Genomic DNA, 20,896 nt, shown 5'->3' on the forward strand with positions numbered 1-20,896 from the left:
TTAATTTGTTACAACATAACCAATTCCTATTGGAGCAGTTTCTTGAGAAGATAAAGAAAGGGAAGTGGCATAAGTAAAGAACACTATCTCTTCTCTGTCTATCTTTTCTTTTACATCTTTCATTATTTGATAATGTCTTTGAGGGGGTTGGTGATAAACTTCTAAGAGTTGATTAAAGTGAATATGAGTAAAGACTCCATCTCGAGGAAGAAGAATAACTATCATAAATAAAGAAATCATCAAAAGAAGTGTTTCAAAAACAAAAACAGAGATATAAGGAGAATTCGAAAATGAAACTTCTTGAGTAAAGTCATATAAAGTACAAATAACGAGACGAACAAATACTAGAAAATAACAAAATTGAAGAATCTGAATCTTTTTTTTAAGTATTTCAATAAACTCAACAAGTACTTCTTCGGAAAGAATTTGCATTGTAATAAAATGTCTATTTAAAGCAACAAACCTTCCTGTCATTGGAAGAATAAAAAATATCCCAACCAAAGAAACCATTAAACGAATATCTTTAAAGATATGAGAACCAAAAGAAATGAATAAATAAACTAAAAAAATAACAACAAATGGCTGTGTTTGTTGATGGAAAAAATGAGAATAAACAGTACTATATCCTAATGTTAAAATAGCACATAAAACAATTGGAAGATAATCTGATATTGAATGTAATAAAGCTGAAACATAAAATAAAAAGCGAGATGGTTGTCCTGACATTGCATAATCACGATAATAACTACTCTCAAACAAACAATGTAATACAAAAATAATTTGCATAACTAAAATTATACGATGAATTTGTTTTACATGTCTTTTATTAAAAACACAATAAACTATATAACTTATCATTATAAATGAATATACTCCCATTAATACTAAATACAATTCTGGAGAATAAATTTGACTTATTGGTAATTCACTTTTACCATTTTTAATATGAATTGTATATTGAAATTTAAATGGAAATGTTGCACTACATGCTAAAAGAGCAAAATCGTATACACTTGCATTTAAATAATGATAAGATGAATCATTAAATACATCTAATTGTTATTCTTCCTTTCTCTTTTATCATTTCTTCTTTATTAATGACAAACACGTTTCACAAATTTTTTCTAATCCTTCACACTTTTCTTTATCACTTGCTATTGGTGGTGCTGTGTAGTCTCTTCCTCGTGGACATACAGCAAGTGTTATTCTATCATTAAATTCAGGTGTCATAGTTGTGATATCAAATTTACCTTCTTTTCCTATAGAAAATGAAAACAAATAATTTCTTGTTGTTTTAATTGTAATTGTATCACTTTGATAATAACCAAAACAAGTACTGAAGAAGATCCATAAGAGCATTCTTAATTTCATCTTTTAAGTTCTTTTCTTTTTTAGTTGAATTAAATAATAAATTTTATTATTTTTTATAATAAAAATAATATTTATGTGATATAAAACAAAATAAATGAAAGGAAATGAATTAGTTTTCTTCATTTGGTGTTTCAATGAAATTCAATACAGTCTCTTCGATAGATTTAATGAACATTGCAAAATTAAAATAGTCTTTTCTTGCAATAGCGATTTCTTTAGATGTGTTATCTTCGAATTCATCCAATACCATTTTACAAAGATTTGATAGTTTACAAACAATATCAAATAATTCTTTTATTAATGCTTTATCTTGATTTATAAGAGTTTTATCTAAGAATACTTGAGTTGTAGTTAATAATCCACTATAAGGAGTTGGTGCAAGTATGTATCTTAAAATAGGAATAATATCTTCTCTAAAACCAGAGTCAAATACAGATTCTAATGCTTCATATAATTTAAACATATCACCAACAGTTTTTTCACAAGGAGATAACACATTAGTAAATTTACTAATAACGTGAGAACGAGATAATAGTGATGGTAATTTTCTTTCAGTTTGATATTCTACATGAATAGAAATAGAATCTTCAATACTTGTTTTAATTTGATCATTTTCTAACATAAATTTATCTGTTGGAATAAGTATAGCTTGTTGTTGTCTTATAACCTGATTATTAACAATTGGATAAACTTCCCAAACAGTAATCCCAACATTTCTATTAACTAAATGAATATACTGTTCGAACGCTGATCTTGTTTTAGTAGAACAATAAATATATTCATTGTCATTTGTTCCATTAGAAGAATTACTGATAATTACACAATAATAATGTAATTCGATTCCTTTACCAACAGCTCCCATTTGTTCATATAATTTTTCTATTCTTGAATGAATACTAACTATTTGATTTAAATCATTCATATTTTGGAAATGTGCTAATAAAAATTCACATACTTGTACTGCATGTGAAAAGAGTTTTCCTTCTTCAAATGCTTCAACAGCCATTAATGCGTGATGAATTAATTTATCATTTGTAAATGCTGAGACCATTCCATTAGATATTTTTGAAGGTTCATATAATAAAAAGTCAGGTGCAATATTGGTTAACATTTCTTCATAATTTCCAACAACATTATCACCATATAATGAGTTAAATAAATAATAAACAATAGCAACTTCACACAACCCTTCTTCAATATTTAATTCAGCAATTTTTAATTTATGTGATAATTCACACATCCATGTAAAATGAAGTTGTGGTGATCCAATAGCTTCTATAGCGAGAGAATAAACTTTTTCATGAATTTCTTCTGGCTCTGTTTTACGTTCATGACTTTCCAGTAATTGAGTTAATCTGTTACATAAATCTTTAATTCCTTCTATCATATTTTCAAATTCTCTATGAAATTCTCTTTGTTGCATTGGTGAAACATCAAGTAGTGCTTCTCTTCTAAATTTTCCATTACAATCAAGAAATTGGAATACCTCTTTCTTTTTCTTAGTAATTTTAATTGTCCCAACTTTTTTCGTTTTTTCTTTCTTTAATAATTCCTCTTTCTTTTCATCTACTTTATTTTCTTTATTAACAAGTCCTTTTTCATTTGTTTTATTCCAAATTTCATTTAAACTCATTTCTTTTCCTTCATAATTAACATACTTATTAATCCAACTTATTCTTTTCTTAATAATCTCTTGAATTTTACTATAATTTGATCTTGCATTCTTTAATGTTTTAAAATCAACTTTAACTGCTTTTAATGATTCATTACAATCTCTATAAAACTCTTCAATACTATTCTTATAATTATTACGTTCTTGTTCTCGTTCTTTTTCTTTCTCTTTTTTAACTTTCATTTCTTTATCAAATCCTTCTAATTTTTTCATGAATTCTTCACCAATTTCATTAATTTCACCAAGTATTTCATATGTATATGGTGTTTCTCTTTCAATAAATCCAAATACTTTTTCTGTATTATTTCCTTCTTTTGTTTTTCTTTTATTCATTTCAACTGAACTTTTTCTTCTTCTTTTTTCTTTTCTTTCTTCTTTTGTTTTAAGTATTTTATCTAATTCATTTGTTTCTTTATTAATAGTTTCTATAAGTCCTTTTATTTCATTTTCTTCTTTAATAAGTCCTTCAGTAACACCAACAACAGTTTCAAAAAATTCATGACTTTCAGGTAATTCTAATTTTAATGTAGCTTTACTACTAAGATAAAACTCTTGTACTTTTAATACATTTTTTGCAAATGAATTTTCTTTTTGATACCATTCTCTTGCTTTATTAAAATTTTCATCAAACGTCTTTTTCTTTAATACACAATTCTTTAAATGAACTACAAGATTTTGTGACATTTGAATAATTCTTTCCCAATAATTATAATATGTTTCCCATGGTGCTGTAGCTGTTATAATTTCTCCACTCTTTTCTCCTCTTCTTCTACATAATTCAATTGATTGTTCATTAAGGATTTGAAGTTCAACAAATCTTCTTGTAAAATATTCAGCACTAACTGGCCCTTCACAAAATTCGTTCATAATAGCAGCATGTTGTTGACAAACTAACTTTTCATTTTCTGCTATAATTTTATCAATTTCAGCTTTTCTTTCTTGATAATTTTGTCTAACATCTAATACATCAATAATTCCTTGTAACTGTGATTCTACCATTGCTACAACATCTTGAATTAATTGTTTTAAATCATTACTTTCAACACAAATTAGTGAATCAACTTCTTTTTTATCTGTAATTTTTCTTAATTCATTTTCTATATCACATGCTTCATTTAATAATTCATTACCTTCTTTAGTAATAGAATTTAATTTTACTGTCAATGACTCTTTCTTCTCTAACAAATCTACATCTCCAATACCATCTCCAAAAACATTTTTAACTTTTAATTCTTGTCTAACCCAATCAAATATTTTTTCATTAACTTCTTCATATTTCTGAACTTGAACACCAATTTTTTCTTCTTTTTCTTGTTGTTTTCTACTTTCTTTTAAACAACGCCTATAATTATTCATAAATTCAATAAACATTTCATCTAATTTTTGATAAGAAGTATAAAGAGGTTCATATAAATTAGTTCCTGTATATCTACTTTTAATTAACCGTTGAATAGCAATAGAATCTTCTTCTTTAAATCTAAGATTTTGGAAATACATTTTTGAAACATCTTTTCTTATTTCATTATAACAATCAATATAACTACAATCTAAATGTTCAAATTCTTTAATTTGATTTAATTTAGGTTTTATTAATTCACATAAATATGAAATAAATTCTTCAATTGCAGCTGCATCTAATCCAATACATAATTGTTGTACTCTAACAGCAGCATTATTATCATTATGTATTTCATTATATGACTTTTCCATTGCAGTTTCCATTTCTTTTTGTGCCCATTCTCTATCTTCTTCATGAATTTGTTTCATTTCATCTAATCCACTAAGGAATGTACTAAATTGAATTAACTGGTTTTGTGCAGTAGATGATAATGATTTAGAAACAAGAGCAGATGATATATGAGACTCACTTAATGCAGCATCATATGTAGTAATATAATTACATTTAGTAAAAAGATACATTAAAGTAATAGCATCTAACCTTTTTCTATTTTCTTTAGAATAAAAATATTCTAATAATTGTTTGACAATGTTTAATGAAATTTCAATACTACGCGTAAATAAACTTACTCTAAACCTAACAATAAAATCTCTTAAATATGAACAAATGTCTGTTGACATTGATGAGTTTTCGATAAGAATCTTTAATATTGCTTCTATTTTACTATTAATTTCATTTTCATTTATTTTCTCTTTTTCAATAAATATATCATAAACTATTTCTATTACATCCATTATTGTTAATAAACAATCTTTCATTACAACTTGAAGTTCCATTTTTCTTGTTATTTGATCAACTTCTGGTTTTTTGTCTTTAATAATTTTACGTGGAGAAAGTATTTTCTTTTCACCAAATAAAGGAATTGAACTATCTTTTTTATCTTCTTCACCAAATAATCTTGGTGATATTGCTCTTCTAAAAATATCTGTTTTAATAGACTTTTTATCTCCTCCACCTCCAGCACTTTCTCCAACTGCTGAAGAGTCTGGCTCATCTTTTTTATTTCCAATTATTGTTTTAGAATCTCCTCTTTTGCTAGAAGAAGAAGATGATGATGATGAACCTACAAAAGTGTCTTTAATTGTTTTACCAAAAGAAATAAATGATGGTCGTTTTGGTGCACCTCCACTAAGTGTATTTTTACTTAATGGTTTTTGGTTAAGTTTCATTGTCTGAGAACGAGAGACTTGTTCAACTGGAAAAGTGCCAATTTTTGTTGACCTTTCCATTGTAAAGAAAACTTCATTGGCATTTTGTGGCATATCAAAAAAGTTAATTAATACTTGTCTTCTTGTTTCTCTAAAAGCCTCAATAGGTGTAAGATAAGTAGGAATAGGAATACTAATAACTTTTAAAGCCCATTCTATTTGAGTCATTAACATAGAACATCGAATTGGTACTTCTTTCTCTAAATAAGTTCTTAGAGTACTTGTTTTAAGATTCTTCATTACAAACATAAAACATAATACGAATGATTGTAATGTAAATAATAAATGTTTATCTTCAAGAGTTTCTAAGTTAATAGAATGCCATTTCTTAAAGAAGTCATATTCTTCAATCATATAAATAACTATAGGCATCATCATAGTAGCTAACTTTTCTTTATTTTCTTGACTTTGGATAGAACTGTCACAGTCAAATCTCATTACTAATAATGACAACCCAAATACCCCTAGTCTTTGAAGCATCCCTCCTCTAATAATTAACATCATATAATTTCTAATCATTAAACTCAATATTGTTTGTTGTGCAAAACATAATTCTTCAAATGTTTCTTTTGATTCAACACTATTAGCTCTAAACAAAATAGATGAATCTCTAAGAACATTAAGAAAATCAACTCTAAGTACTTGAGTAGCTATTTCTTCATTATTTCCTCTTTCTAATTTTTGAGTTCCAATGATATCCATCTTTCCACCAAAAGCATACCAATCCATAACCATATCTATGAGTCCCACAACATATGTTAATTTCCAAAACCTCATTAAATCTCTAATAAAATTGGCTAAAAACAAATTTGCTTTTATTCTTTCAAATCCATTTTTTAATTTCATTAATTGGCGTAAATAAGTTTGAACAAGTTCTATTACTGATTTTTCAAATCTTAATCCAACTGCCGAACCGTATATTGACTCTGGAAGATTTCCTTTATTAATTTCATCATTCAAATAGTAAACTAATGACCTTATAATTAGATCAAAGAAGAACCATGAGTATTTAACAATGACCATTGGATTAAATTGAACTTCATTATCATTCATTAATCCTACAAAGTCTCCAAGAATTAATAAAAAAACATATTTGTAATGTGAATAAAATTTAAGGAATGTTTGTGGATCGAAGAAATCATTAATGTATTCTAATAATGAATGTTCTTTAATTTCATTATTTGGTTGTAAGACTGAATGGAAGAAAATAACAAAATTCATAAATTTATTTTGTCCAACAACACCTCCAATCATCCAATTTAAAACAGTTGGAAAATACATTCTAAGAAATGAGTTTTGAGAACCGAAAGATATTTTTCCAATTTTCTCAATAATATTCATAACATTATCTGCCCCAACTGTTTCTCCAAGTACTTGTATTTCTTTCATTGTAGGAACTAATGAAACTAAATTAACAACTTTAATCTTTAAAGTTCCTCGTGAATCTCCTGGTTTACTGAGATATTCATTTGATGGTTTAATAAGATCAATAGTAACTTCTGTTGTTTGTGGTAATATTGGTCTTAATACTCCATAAGATCTACATTCTACTTTACTACCATCTAGTTGCATTTCCATAACTTTAATAAGTATATGCCAATTTGAATTACTGTCAAAAACCTCTTTCTGTTTAGGCATTTTAATTTTAATTTCATCATTAAATTTAATACTTTTATTACTACCTTTAACAGCTGTTTCTCTTTTTTTACAAAATCCACCAGTTACATTATCTCCGTAGAAACATTCAACACAATTATTTTCATTTTCTTCTGTTTCATTTGTTTTCATTACAAATTCTAAATACAAACAAGTCTTTCTTTTTTCTTTAAATACTAAATCCTTTGGATATAAATAATAATTCATTGAATATTCTGTCAATGCTGTAGATGCAACAAATGGATAACTAACATCTTCTAATAAATACAACTTTGGTGCATCTGATATTTGATCTGTCAATTCATTTCCATTTGCATCAATAATATTAAATTCATCCATTCTTTGTGCACTTCCACCTTTCCCATTGGAGAATGCTTCTCTAAGTCTATCAATTTTTAAAGCCCAACTCATTTGAGTAGCTTTAGGTTCTTTTCCAGAATCAATATCATTAATTAATTTTAATACATCTTTAAATTCATCGTCTCTATAAATCTTTAATTTAAATTCAGTAAGTGGTTTAATAATTGGTCCTTTTTTCTCTTTTATTTCAATAGGAAGTTTAACTGCACCAATTCCTATTAAAGAGCGATGATTTATAATATTAATATTTTGTTTTAGTGCTTCTAACTTCTTTCCTTTTGGTAATTCTTCTCCACAATAAATATCTCTCATTGTATTTTGTTTAGCATCAGCGTTTCTATAAACAAATAAAATTGCCCATAAACTATTATCTTTATCTCCTGCAACTGTAGAATTAATTTCTATTGCAATTGGTGTATGATTTCCTGATGGGTCAAAATGAAAATCTGAAGTTACTTTTTCAATAAGTTTATTTTTTGTGTAAATAGCAAATACACAATGAAATTTTTCTTTTATTGGACATTCTAATCTAAAGTTATGAATTAAAACAGTATAAAAGTTTCTTTTTAATTTTGCATTAGTAATTGCTTCATCATCATTTCCTAACATTACCTCTAATGTATCTTCTAATGTAACATCTGAATAGTTTTTTAATAATGTAGGCCATTGTTTTCTTCTTGTTCCTTCATTTTCACCAGCAACTGTAGATTTAAGTGAGATATTAACTTGAGCAATTTCATCATTACCTTTATTAATTAAATCAATAAGTTTTCTTGTTTGATCATCAAGGTCCATTGAAACAAAATGAAGTTTAGAAGGAGGAACAATATTCATAGGTGGATAAAATATTTGTTGGGCAATTGCTTCTTGAGAAGTAATTTTTCTTTTAGGGTCAAGCGTTTTCTTTTCTTTAATTTCATCAGTAACTAATCCATTTTCAAAAATAGGAGGTTCAACAATAGTACGTGGTTTTCTATTTGAAGGGACTAAGTGTGGAAGAAAATCTTTATAATGTTTTGGATCATTCTTTCTTAATTGTGCAAAGCATTCTTGATATTTATTATCTGATATTTTGTTTTGATTTAATTCTTCCATCTTAGCATCGATAATAGTATTAAATCCAATAAAATCTTTTCTTTGAATTTTTGTTGAAGTAATACTCATTACTTTTTCACTGATTAATTGTTTAACAATGAAATCAGGTAAAGTTAAATTATGTTTCTTTTCAAGGTAATGAGATATTTGGTATGAATCTAATTCTCCTCTTCCTTCAGTATCATACTTATCAAATAAATTTAACAGTCTCTCTTCTTCTTCTTTTTTTTGTTGTTTTTTACTTTGTGTTGGTAATTCTTCTTGTCTTTTATCTTGTGTATTTCTCCGTACTAATTTCATCACACAATAATTTTAAGTTTTTTTATTCTATTTTTCAGTTTTATTTTTTTTTACAAATTTTAAAATATCTTTTTTTTCTGTGTTATATATCATTTTTATATTGTAAAAAAAGGTTCAGTAGTGTAAAAATATTCAATTCAAATATTTCGTAAATCGAGAATTATCGAAATAACTCCTTCTTTCTTATTATTAGAGTAATTTACAAAAATACCAAGAAAATAAGCATTAAAACAATAAAATTAATTAATAAACGATTGAAGAATAGTATCATTTTTTGATAAAAATAACAAATCATTAGAAGATAATTCTGAATGCATCCATTCATTAATTTCAATACCTTTTTGTACAATGTCATGTAATCCAAACAAATGTTTTCCTTCTTTAAAAATATCAGTAAACGTTTCAGTTTTATTACTATGGTTTTTACCAGAAGAATAATAACTATTGTAGAAATACCCATGAAGACGAAGTAAATCCATTAAATAATGATGAGCTTCAGATATTTTATTATTTGTAAACCGCCTATAAGCAGTTTTTTCACTTACTCCATTATGTTCATCAAAATACATTTTACATTTGCAAATATCTTCCACAGTTTTAGTAAAATCAATTATATCATTTCCATCTCCAATAGCAACAACCCGAACAAGGTTTGCTGTTTTAGATGATTTTTTTCTTGGTAATTTAACTTGAATTTCATAATATTTATTTAAAAGAGCAATAAGTAATCCTTGTTCTTCAACCATATAATTTTTTGTTTCAATATACCTTTCAGCAAGTCTTTCAGAATCAGAAAGCTTAACACTCATTACAACAAATGATCAATCTGAGTTCTTTGTTAGTATTTATATCAATAGATTCCCTTCATAGTTATCATTAACCTGGTTTACCTATCTAAAAATAGTAATCTCTCAAGGAAGGAAGTTAAAATTGAACTAAACAAAAGAAATTTTAGTTGATTACGTGTATTTGGTAGTATATTGTTAGTTTTAAAAAGAAAATGAAAAAAAGGTACACTATTGAACATTTATTACAATCACTTATTGAAAAACTATTTTAAAATATAAAAATAATTTTATTTCATTGAATCTATTATAGCATCAAAACTGTATGGCGCTGGATCAATTTTACCATTCATAACACATAACACAGTCATATTTTCTCCAAATGGTAAATCAGATAATAATTTAGGAGTAACTAAAAAATATTGTTGTGCATTTTCTTTATTAACTGCTTTAACTATTTGAGAAAAAATCATTCTTTCATTTAATGGATCCATTCCTTGATTTATTTCATCAACTAATCTAAATGGACAAAATGTTTGTTCTTGTAAACTTAATAAATATAACATTGTTGCAACACTTCTTTCTCCTCCTGATTGTGTGTGTGCATTTAATTGTTGTAAACTTCCTTCTTTTCTAAACAATGTTTTAATAATGATTCCATATTTATCGTATTCTTCTTTTTCATCTAATTCTACACTTCCTCTACAATTAATTTGACTCATATATATACTAAATGATTCATTAATATGTTCAACTACTTCTTTAACTTTATTTAACCATTCATCTTTAATTCCTGTCATAACTTCTTCTGCATTTTTAATTTCTTCATTTACTATTTGTGCATCTTCAAGCCTTTTACTTAATTCATTTTTTGCTTGTTGATATAATTCCTCTACATTTTCTTCTATATTTTGTCTATATTTTAATTTACTTTCTTCATTTTCTATTTCTTCTTCAATAGCACTAACTTCATCTGGTAATTGTTGAAATATGTCATTAAGTTCATTAGTAATTATACATACTGCTTCAGCATCTTTTCTTTTTTTAACTGCTTCATTTTTTGCATCATCATATAATTGCCCAATTCTTCTAAATTCATTTTCTAATTCTGATAATCTTCTTTTAAATTCATTTAATTGATTTTTACATCTCAGTTGTTTAATTCTTAATATCCTAACAATACAACTTACTGGATTTGTTTCCATTTTTGCCTCAATAAATCTCTTCAATAAATCTCCCATTTTTAATACTTGTTCATTAATTTTTGTTTGTATTTTTTTAATCCCTTTTTGTAAATCTCCTATCTTTTTATCAAGGTCTTCATCATTCTCAAATAGTTTTAAATTATTCTCTTTACTTCTCTTTGATCTTATTAATTTATCTCTTTCTCCTTTTACTCTATTAAACTCTTCAATCCCTCTTCCGATTTCATGTTTTTTCTCTTCTAATATTTTTATTTCTTTTCTATTCTCTTCAATACTTCTTTTAACTCCTTCAAGGTCTTGAGTAATTTCTTTAATTTCTTGTTCTAATTTTAATTTTTGATTTGTGTCAATTGCAGTACTTAAAAATCTTGCTTTTCTAATACTATTAACTTTATCAGAAACTGCATCTGAATATCTTGACTTAACTTTATTTATTACACTAGATGGAGTAAAATATGTACCAGGCGGTAATCTTTCAATATATTGTTCAGTTTCTTTAGTACATATGAATTTCTTACTTAATTGACACATATCCTCTACTACTTTTAATACTGCTTCTGGTCCAACAACTGCCTTATCCATTGTAGTTAATATCCCATATTCAGAATGAAGTCTCAATTGTGTAGCTTGTGTTCCATAACTGTCATGTTCTCTTTTAAAAACTTGTATTTGTGTTCCTTTTTCTTCAACAAGTTTACTAATTAAAGTATCTTCATCTTTCTTATTTGTAACAACAAACCCTTTTAATACAGATATTGGAACACACATTTCAACAAAGTTTGTATATTCATCTTTTGCAACATTTAATTCTACACAAATTGGTCCATAAACTTCTTCTTCAAATAATCCTTTATGTTCTTGTAACCATCTATACGCTTGCATTACTGAAGCGTCATAATCAAATACTTTTCTTAATTTATTTTCTTTTAAATCATTTAACTTTGCCAAATCTCTATTTAATTGTAATATTTTTCCATTCATTTCTCTTAATTGTGTGTCTAACGAAGCTCCTTTATCTTGTTTTTCATTAATTTGTTCTCTAAATCCTTTTAATTGAACTTGTTCTTCATTTGCTCTTTTTTCAAGTTCATCTAAATTTGGTATATCTTTAAGTTTTTGTTCAATAATAATAAGTTCATTTTTAAGTTCATTAATATTTCTATTCTTCTCTTCTTTTCTCTTTTTTGCTAACTCTACTTCTTTCTTTTTATTTGAAAGTTCTTGTTCTAATTTTTCTTTTTGAGTTTCTGCAATAATAATTTCTCGTTCATTTTTATCACATATTGTCTTCGTATCATTTACTTTCTTATCTTCACTTTCAATTTTATTTTTAATTTTATTAAATTCTATTTCAACTGGTGTCATTTCTTGATGCAATGAATCAAGTTTTTGTTGTAATTGTTGTTTTTGTTCTCTTAAACCAACAGCCTTTTTTCTTACTTCTTCAAATTCAGCCCATGGTTTTTTCATCTTTAATTGATTTAGTCGTGTTTGTCTTCGTTCTTGTTCATGTTTCTCATGTACACTCTTTTCTAATCCATCTACTCTATATTTTAATTCTTGAATCCCTTTCTCTTGTTGTGCAGATTTTTTTCTTAACTCACCAATAGAACCTTGAGCCTTAATTATTTGGTCATGTTTTTCTTCAAGATCAGAGGTCCCTGTTGCTTTTTCTGTTTCTCTTAACAACTCTGCTGGGTTAAGACTACTAAATGCAGAAACTCTATCTTGTGGAAGAAATTGGCAAAGATTATCTATCATAATACAATATTCATTACACTTCTGTAAAACTTCTTTGTGACTTGCTGTTCTTCCATTAATAAACCAATTACTTTGATTACTTAAATTAAATTGTCTTCTAATAACTAAATTATTCGCTCGTGTTATTCCATTAAATAACTCTACTTCTATCACAGCATCCTCTTCTCCTATCTTTACAAAATCTTTTAAGTCTTTACTCCGACCAAGGACTTTTGGGGCTGTTCCTAATCCAAGTGCAATAGCACAAACAATTGAAGATTTCCCTGCTCCATTAGGACCAATAATAACATTTAATCCTTTTCCTGGAAATACTTCCACTGAATCATATGTAAGAAACCTTTCCATCTTAATTCGAATTATTGATCCTCGGTGATATTGTGCTGTTTGTGTTGTGTTTTGTCTTTTCATTTATTCCTTTAAGTTTTGAGGTTATTTATTCTCATTTTTAGGAAAGGGTTTTCCTTAAAAAATGAAAAAGATCAAGTATTAGATATATGACAACTAAATGTTATAAACACTGGAAATTGATTATTTTAATGAATTAGTTCTGTTTTAATTCTTTGTACGGCTCATTTATTACACGCTAACAACACTGCTTATCTTTAAAGTTAAAATTAAAAATGATTGTTTACAACATTAATTATTTGATGCATTTATTTAATTATTATATTCAATCTTACTGTATTTAGTTTATAACTGTAGTTAATTCACCATATTTTTATTATTAATTCATAATATTATTAAATAGTATCATTTTTTATCTTTCATGGTTCGCTAATAAAATCTTAAAACACTTTTTGATAAAAATGAGTTAATTAAGTTTTAAATAGGTTTTATTTATATTATCCCTTGCTTTACTAAGACAAAATAGACCCTTATCGTCAATTAGTCCTGGACTATGTTTGGTTGTGTTAAAAACAATAGCCCATAATTCCATTGTTTTTTGATTATAACACTTTTTACTTCTAAGTCTTTTCAATTTCAATTTTTAATTTATTAATTAATGTTTTTGCATTCACTAACTCTTTTATTGAAATTACTACTAGAATTATTATTTTATTACATTTAACTCTCTTTATTTATTCATTTATTTACCTCTTTTCTTTAAATATCTTCTATTTTATTTAACCAATTTATTCTAAAGCACTCATCATATTATTATATTCATTTCTTCTTATTCTTTATTTCTTTATTTTTCATTCTTGTAGTCTCTTTCATTTTCTTATTCAGTTTTGACGATATTATCATTGTTATTATGTGTTTATTATCAGTGTCTGTTTCTCTATTTCTTTCATTGTTAATTTCTTGAACATATTGATGTATTGATGTTATTTGGTATTGTTGTTCTTGTGTATATTATTTATCCATTTCTTATTTTTATTTCATCTTATTGTTATTTGATTTTTGTTTTGATTTATTTCTTCTTCTATTTCTTCTTCTTATCACAATTATCACAATGACTTCATGTTATAAATCATTACCTCTTATTTCTCTATCATTTCGATTTTCTTCTTTCTTTTATTTTACTTTTATATTAATTTATCATCAATGATGAAATGGTTATACTTACAATAAAGATTTATTGGTTATGATTATTCTTTTAATGTTAGAATACCAGATATATATTATCAAATCATCAAAGAAAAAAATGATATATTAATGATGTTGATATATGTCAAGATAGAAATAATGAATTAAATTATATTTACAAAATAAATAAATACAAAGAATTACAAGAGAAGCTAAGACAAAGTATAGAAATAATTTATGTAGAAATAATACCTGTAATATTAACAATCAATGGGATGACACATAAAGAAACAATAGGAAGATTGAATTCACTAAAATTACAAATTGACTTCCCCAAAATACTACGAACAATCATTATTAAAAATATGAAATACTTAATATTTTACATATTTAACATTGGCAACACATTAGAAGATGAACATTCTAATTCTCATATGTTAGAAATGAACCCTATTATAGAAATAGAATATATTGAAATCACTAAAATAACCTTCTCAATATTCATAAAATCAAATTGTGGATATATCTATTATTTGTTATTTTTAATAATAATGAAATGAAAAAATAACAAGTTTATTCTTAATTTTAATTAATGAGACAATGTGAAAATGTATTGTTCTTATCATTTGTATCATTATATTCTTTAGCCAAAAGAATTTAGTGTTGAAAGAGTATTCAAATTCAATTAGTAATCCACTTCTTTTCAATCCATTCAAAATATTCTGTTATTTCTACACTTCTTCCATATTCTTCTAGTTTCACTCTATCATTAAATTCAATGTCTTTAGGCACTTCAATGTCAATTCTACAGAAGTTGTCTCCTAAATAATACTTTCCTGTTTTTTCAGAGAACTCTCTCTAAATGTTAGTTATACTTTCTCATCATCAAAAACACTAACAAACTCTACTTAACTGAAATATATTGACCAACTCACTTCCCCATTTTATAAATCCACTTGATCCATACTTTTCCATATCATAACATCTTGGTTCAAAATCTCCATCTGAAATATTCAAACAAATAATGTTATCTAATTCTATTCCCATTTGACCAATTAAATATGGAATACACAATACAACTGGATTATTCTCAATTAACATCCCACTGAGATATCCTTGATACTCTTCAAAATATCCTGGAACTGCTTCACTTCTCATACACAAATCAACACATGTTATATTTTCATATTTTTCTTTGAAGTTAGTCATTAAAATTGCATGATGAGTTCGTTCTTCATCTTCTGGATTCTTAACAAATGAGTCGGCTTGTAATGCATCTACTGCAATTAAATAATTAATGTCTTTGACTTTCATTTTTCCAAATACTTCTTCTAAAATAACATGAAGATAACAATTATCATACATCACACCAGTAAGTCCACCTATCATTCCTGTTCGTGATGGGTACATTTCTAATATCAACCTCATTATCATTTTGATTGTTGTTAAATCATATCCAATTGATATCATCAAAACTACAATACTTGATAGCTGTGTTCCACTAACTAATGTGATCTCATCAAAGAACTTTGGATATTTTGTTACAATTTGTTCTAATATACTAATCTGCATCATTACAGAACTATGACTTCCATCCAATCCAAGCAATTTATACATTTTTTGATTTCTTTTTCTTTCTACTTTCGTTGCTTTTGAAATAATTTCTTTTGCTCGTTCTTGGACTTTTTCAATCAAGTGGTTGTTGTCATCATTCCAGTATGAAACGACTCTGTGTTGTTATTCTTTGTTTTTTGTTTTATTTCTAAATTTCAAACTTATTGAACATTGTTGGTTCTTTTGTTTCGTTCATGCCCTTCTAATTTTTTAGTTTTTTCTAAACTCATCGAAATTATAATGATTATAAATAACTTTAAACATTCAGTGATGAATTTGATTTGTTTGACGATGTTTGATGTTCATAAATACTTATTAATCTGAACATTGAAGAATAAAAGAGTTACATTAATTAAAATACAAATTAATATGATAAATAAGTACATTATGTTTTTAATTTAATACTCTTCTTAATATTATAATTTTCATTCATTTTTATTCTTCCTCAACAAATTGAAGATATTATGATTTAATGTTGATATAAACAAGTACTTTTCATGAAATAAAAGTAAAATATTCATTCAACTATTCGATAAATGTTTAATTGTTTATTACTAAATATTGAATCAAAATAACTTCAATATTATGTTTACAAAGTATTCATTAACACATCATTAAAATGGTAAGTAATCATTAATTTAAAATGTATGAAATATTGATCAATTATAATAAATAACTATATTAATTATAAAGTGTTTATTTTCAATGTTAATAATAATAAATAACAATGAAATAATAATATTTAATCTAATTATCTTCATAATTATTCAATTATTATATTTCTATTATTTTATTTCATTATGATAAAAGAATAAATATGAATGAATTATTATTTCTTCTTCTTTTATCATTAATTTATTATTTTATATTATTATTCGTTATCTATTTTATTTATTGAATAATATCATTTATGTTATATTGATTAAAATGTTTATTCTTATTTATTTGATATATATCGTCATTAAACATTTTTCATATTTATTTATCAAATCTATATAAAATTGAATTGAATGAAATAATCATTTTATTAAATATATGATTGTGTTATTATGTTATACATTATAAGATATTATTCATTTTTATTGTATTGAAAATATAAATTATTTTTATATCTTCTTATTTTTAATTTCAATTTATTCTTAAAATTCAAAATATATTATGTTTTGTTTATTTTATTTATTATCATTTTATTATTTATTATTTATTTTATATGTTTATGTTATTTCATTTTATTGTATTTATTTTTATTTATTCTTATTTTTATTTTCATTTGATATTATTTTGTTATTTTGTATGTTAAATTGTTTATAATTATATTATTATATTATTTATTAACTTATTCTATTTATATTTACATTTTATATTATTATTGTAGTATAATTATTTGATTATAATTTATTGAAATGATTTAAATTAATATAAATGAATGAAATTATGATTTAAATAATTTTATATTTTATTATTTCATTTATTTATCATTCTTCATTATTTGATATATTATTTTATTCATTGTTAATTTATGATTTGAATATTATATTTATCATTTATCATTTATTTTATCATATTTTATTAAATATTGAAATGTTATATAATTATTTTATTATTTAATTTAATTTATCAATTAATACATTCATTTATTTATGTTTTATTCATTATATTATTTATTTATATTATTTCATAATTAAATAATGAATTTAAATATAAAATAATAATAAAAATAAAGAAAGAAAAGAATAAATTAAGAATGAATAAAAATAAAAGATAATAGAATAAATGAATTCATAATTGTTTATCATTCATTATATCATTCATTTTATTCATATTTTATTTGTTATTAATTAATGTTTTTCATAATAAACATCAATTAATAAAAATAGAATGATGATAAAATAATAAAAAAGAAGAAATTAGAACATAAAAATATAAGAACTATAAAAACAATTAATAAATAATAAATCAATAATGAAATTAGGATATAATGAAATAATGATAGTATCAATGTATTTTAATGATATTAAAGATTTTATTAATTTAGAATTTGGAATCAAAAGATTTCAAGGAAACATGGAACGATTTCATTTTAATCCAATTCCTTTAAATCATTATTCAAGAAAATTATTTCCTAATATTGAAACATTTCATATTTATGATATAAATGATAAAATATTTAAAGATGGAAAAATATTTAAAAAAGTGGTCTGGTATTTAGTAGATTATTCAAAATATTTAAAAGAAAAAGAAGAATTGGATATATATAAAAATATAGAATATACAAATGAATATGAAATATATAACTATGGAAATAAAATACCATCAGAAGTTAAATCACTTGGATATCAATGCTTTAAAGGTTGTGATAGATTAACATCAATTAATATACCAACAACAATTACTAAAATAGGATGGAATTGTTTTGAAGGATGTGCATCATTAACATCAATTAATATACCAACAACAATTAGTAAATTAGGAAGGTATTGTTTTAAAAACTGTTCATCATTAAAAGCAATTGATATACCAACATCAATTAGTGAAATAGGAGATAATTGTTTTTATTTATGTTATTCATTAACATCAATTACTATACCATCATCAATTAGTGAAATAGGAGATAATTGTTTTTATGGATGTCATTCATTAAAAGCAATTGATATACCATCATCAATTAGTGAAATAGGAGATAATTGTTTTTATTTATGTTATTCATTAACATCAATTACTATACCATCATCAATTAGTAAAATAGGAAATTATTGTTTTTATGAATGTTATTCATTAAAATCAATTAATATACCATCATCTGTTAGTAAAATAGGATTTGATTGTTTTGAAGGATGTAGATCATTAACATCAATGAATATAGATAATCTACAATTTGTAAGTCAAGAAAGAATATTTATGAATGAACCAGTGTTAGTTAGTATTAAAATACCATATGATCTAGAAATAATCAATGGAAAGAATATTGAAAAGAAAGATATTAATGAATTTATTATTCCGACAACAATTACTAAATTAGATGATTATTGTTTTATTGGATATTCATCATTAACAACAATTACTATACCATCATCAATTAATGAAATAGGAAATAGATGTTTTGAATATTGTTCATCATTAAAATCAATTAATATACCATCATCAATTACATCAATTGGAAATTATTGTTTTAATGAATGTACATCCTTAACATCAATTAATATACCATCATCAATTATATCATTTGGAAAATCTTGTTTTTATGAATGTGGATGTGAAGAAGAATTAAAGAGGAATGAAACAATACCAAGAAATTGTTTTGACAAATGACAGTTAATGAAATACAATATATTTTGAGGAAGAAACAAATTATAATTGATTATCATTTATATTATTATTCTTTTCTTATTTATTCTTTTTGATATTATTCTCTTCTATCTTATTGTTTGATATATCATTCTTTATATTTGTTTTATAATTCTCTTTTTATTCTTTATTTCTTTTTTATTTCTATTTCTTTTTCTTTATATCTTTTATTATGATTTGAAGATGCATGTCAAAAACATCACCACATAGGACCTTTATTAATGCTGAATTAGTGCTGAATACATGGTATGTTATTAAGAAAAATGGATTATTTAAATAGTATTAATGATAAAAGAGATGAACCATAGTGTATTGTTAATGATGTATTTGTCATAAAATAACATTATAAACAATGAAGAGTTTTAATAATCATTTAATTCAAAATAAAATTCAAATAACAAATTAAATGATGAACTATTAAATTTGAGAATGTTTGAAAAAAAATGATTCAAAAGAAATAAAATATGTTGAAGAAATTGGTTTACTCACTTCCAACATGATGAAAACGTAATCAGAAGTAATTTATATTTTCCATCATTTATTTTATTTTTTTTTTTCAATAAAATTAAATAAGGTAACAATTTCCACCAATCAAAATTAATCAAAAATTTAAAAAGCATCATTTCTAAACTGGGGTAACATCATTCTTCATTATAAAAGATCTTCATAGTTCACTTGTAAACCATTAACAATGGTAACATCCTCAGAATTTAGTGATAGTTTCTTCATTAACCCAAAACAAGAACCAGAACAAACTGATGAAAAACTAATAGATATACCTGATACTTATATTGAAAAAAGTACTAAAAGTGTAGATGAAATTCAAGCTAAAATAAGTGAGGTTCAAAATGATATCGATAAAAAACTTCAAGAACTTTGCTATCCACCAGAAGATATTTCTCAGAGTGAGGTCTTACAAATAAAAGAAGAATATTTAAACCTTGTTAAATTGTTAAATGGATTGGTTATTGAATATAATGGAAGGATTAATGGAATGACAGATGGAACTAAAAAAAGAAAAGATGTTATTGTTGTTACAAGTCCAAATGAAAGATTTATTGATATACTACGTGGTAAAGTACGTAAATTATTCTTAGGTACTCTTCGTGATTATTGTATAATATCTCCTGATATCGAATATTGTGAATTACTAAATTCATCAACAAATATATACAAACAACTTTTTGGACAGAAAGATTTTGGTGTATTTTGTGTTACTGAGTATGGAAATGTTTTTGGTATATTCTTTCATTCTGTTAAAATACTTAGAAACCAAACCTTTGTTTGTAATAAATCTGCTTTATTCATTATAAGAAGAAATGGAATGAAAGAATATATTCCACTTGTAAGTAAAAGAGAAAGTGATATTTATATTGTATTTGGGCATAATAATATTGAAGATGATTTGATGATAACAATTATTAATAGTAAAGGATATGGAATACAATTTTATAATAACAAAGTTAGTATTATTGGTGATATTCAAAAATGTATTTAATGAAATAGAATATAATGGTATGTTATTAAATATAAAT

At 24.5% G+C, this 20,896-nt stretch overlaps 7 protein-coding genes across 7 annotated transcripts, besides 30 other annotated features; 2 read left to right on the forward strand and 5 right to left on the reverse strand.

The window, feature by feature from the left end:
• EDI_171280 (uncharacterized protein) lies at positions 1 to 1,359 on the reverse strand (the record flags this gene model as incomplete). Its single annotated transcript, XM_001736914.1, has 2 exons — positions 1 to 1,052; positions 1,107 to 1,359. The coding sequence occupies 2 exons, from the start codon at positions 1,357 to 1,359 to the stop codon at positions 1 to 3; spliced, it is 1,305 nt and encodes a 434-aa protein (XP_001736966.1).
• A 39-nt stretch (positions 1,360 to 1,398) lies between these two features.
• Positions 1,399 to 1,446: a sequence feature (AT_rich).
• Positions 1,447 to 1,480: 34 nt separating this feature from the next.
• Positions 1,481 to 9,121, reverse strand: EDI_171290 (uncharacterized protein; the record flags this gene model as incomplete). The annotated part of the gene is made up of 1 exon (XM_001736915.1): positions 1,481 to 9,121. The coding sequence occupies one exon, from the start codon at positions 9,119 to 9,121 to the stop codon at positions 1,481 to 1,483; it is 7,641 nt and encodes a 2,546-aa protein (XP_001736967.1).
• Positions 3,336 to 3,427: a microsatellite.
• Positions 3,345 to 3,500: a microsatellite.
• Positions 7,347 to 7,388: a sequence feature (AT_rich).
• A 9-nt stretch (positions 9,122 to 9,130) lies between the features above and the next one.
• Positions 9,131 to 9,217: a microsatellite.
• Positions 9,218 to 9,360: 143 nt separating this feature from the next.
• On the reverse strand, positions 9,361 to 9,930 carry EDI_171300 (uncharacterized protein; the record flags this gene model as incomplete). The annotated part of the gene is made up of 1 exon (XM_001736916.1): positions 9,361 to 9,930. One exon carries the CDS (start codon positions 9,928 to 9,930, stop codon positions 9,361 to 9,363), a length of 570 nt encoding a protein of 189 aa, XP_001736968.1.
• A 243-nt stretch (positions 9,931 to 10,173) lies between these two features.
• Positions 10,174 to 10,202: a sequence feature (AT_rich).
• Positions 10,197 to 13,280, reverse strand: EDI_171310 (structural maintenance of chromosomes protein, putative; the record flags this gene model as incomplete). Its single annotated transcript, XM_001736917.1, has 1 exon — positions 10,197 to 13,280. One exon carries the CDS (start codon positions 13,278 to 13,280, stop codon positions 10,197 to 10,199), a length of 3,084 nt encoding a protein of 1,027 aa, XP_001736969.1.
• Positions 11,251 to 11,393: a microsatellite.
• Positions 12,266 to 12,452: a microsatellite.
• Positions 13,281 to 13,584: 304 nt separating the features above from the next.
• Positions 13,585 to 13,619: a sequence feature (AT_rich).
• A 55-nt stretch (positions 13,620 to 13,674) lies between these two features.
• Positions 13,675 to 13,992: a repeat region.
• A 33-nt stretch (positions 13,993 to 14,025) lies between these two features.
• Positions 14,026 to 14,176: a microsatellite.
• Positions 14,126 to 14,307: a microsatellite.
• Positions 14,201 to 14,315: a microsatellite.
• Positions 14,316 to 14,412: 97 nt separating this feature from the next.
• Positions 14,413 to 14,946: a repeat region.
• A 137-nt stretch (positions 14,947 to 15,083) lies between these two features.
• EDI_171320 (uncharacterized protein) lies at positions 15,084 to 16,019 on the reverse strand (the record flags this gene model as incomplete). Its single annotated transcript, XM_001736918.1, has 2 exons — positions 15,084 to 15,260; positions 15,306 to 16,019. The coding sequence occupies 2 exons, from the start codon at positions 16,017 to 16,019 to the stop codon at positions 15,084 to 15,086; spliced, it is 891 nt and encodes a 296-aa protein (XP_001736970.1).
• Positions 16,020 to 16,363: 344 nt separating this feature from the next.
• Positions 16,364 to 16,442: a sequence feature (AT_rich).
• A 225-nt stretch (positions 16,443 to 16,667) lies between these two features.
• Positions 16,668 to 16,757: a microsatellite.
• A 10-nt stretch (positions 16,758 to 16,767) lies between these two features.
• Positions 16,768 to 16,958: a microsatellite.
• Positions 16,846 to 17,002: a microsatellite.
• A 27-nt stretch (positions 17,003 to 17,029) lies between these two features.
• Positions 17,030 to 17,176: a sequence feature (AT_rich).
• A 6-nt stretch (positions 17,177 to 17,182) lies between these two features.
• Positions 17,183 to 17,302: a microsatellite.
• A 6-nt stretch (positions 17,303 to 17,308) lies between these two features.
• Positions 17,309 to 17,488: a microsatellite.
• Positions 17,463 to 17,587: a microsatellite.
• A 13-nt stretch (positions 17,588 to 17,600) lies between these two features.
• Positions 17,601 to 17,692: a microsatellite.
• Positions 17,693 to 17,712: 20 nt separating this feature from the next.
• Positions 17,713 to 17,776: a microsatellite.
• Positions 17,777 to 17,868: 92 nt separating this feature from the next.
• Positions 17,869 to 18,003: a microsatellite.
• Positions 17,882 to 18,047: a microsatellite.
• On the forward strand, positions 17,979 to 19,325 carry EDI_171330 (uncharacterized protein; the record flags this gene model as incomplete). Its single annotated transcript, XM_001736919.1, has 1 exon — positions 17,979 to 19,325. One exon carries the CDS (start codon positions 17,979 to 17,981, stop codon positions 19,323 to 19,325), a length of 1,347 nt encoding a protein of 448 aa, XP_001736971.1.
• A 36-nt stretch (positions 19,326 to 19,361) lies between these two features.
• Positions 19,362 to 19,424: a sequence feature (AT_rich).
• A 31-nt stretch (positions 19,425 to 19,455) lies between these two features.
• Positions 19,456 to 19,533: a microsatellite.
• A 28-nt stretch (positions 19,534 to 19,561) lies between these two features.
• Positions 19,562 to 19,888: a repeat region.
• A 9-nt stretch (positions 19,889 to 19,897) lies between these two features.
• Positions 19,898 to 19,934: a sequence feature (AT_rich).
• Positions 19,935 to 20,052: 118 nt separating this feature from the next.
• Positions 20,053 to 20,859, forward strand: EDI_171340 (uncharacterized protein; the record flags this gene model as incomplete). The annotated part of the gene is made up of 1 exon (XM_001736920.1): positions 20,053 to 20,859. One exon carries the CDS (start codon positions 20,053 to 20,055, stop codon positions 20,857 to 20,859), a length of 807 nt encoding a protein of 268 aa, XP_001736972.1.
• Between the last annotated feature and the right edge of the window lie 37 nt (positions 20,860 to 20,896).

The sequence above is a fragment of the Entamoeba dispar genome, genomic scaffold, assembly GCF_000209125.1.
Source record: "Entamoeba dispar SAW760 scf_1105229460157 genomic scaffold, whole genome shotgun sequence".
NCBI classification, from domain to species: Eukaryota; Evosea; order Mastigamoebida; family Endamoebidae; genus Entamoeba; species Entamoeba dispar.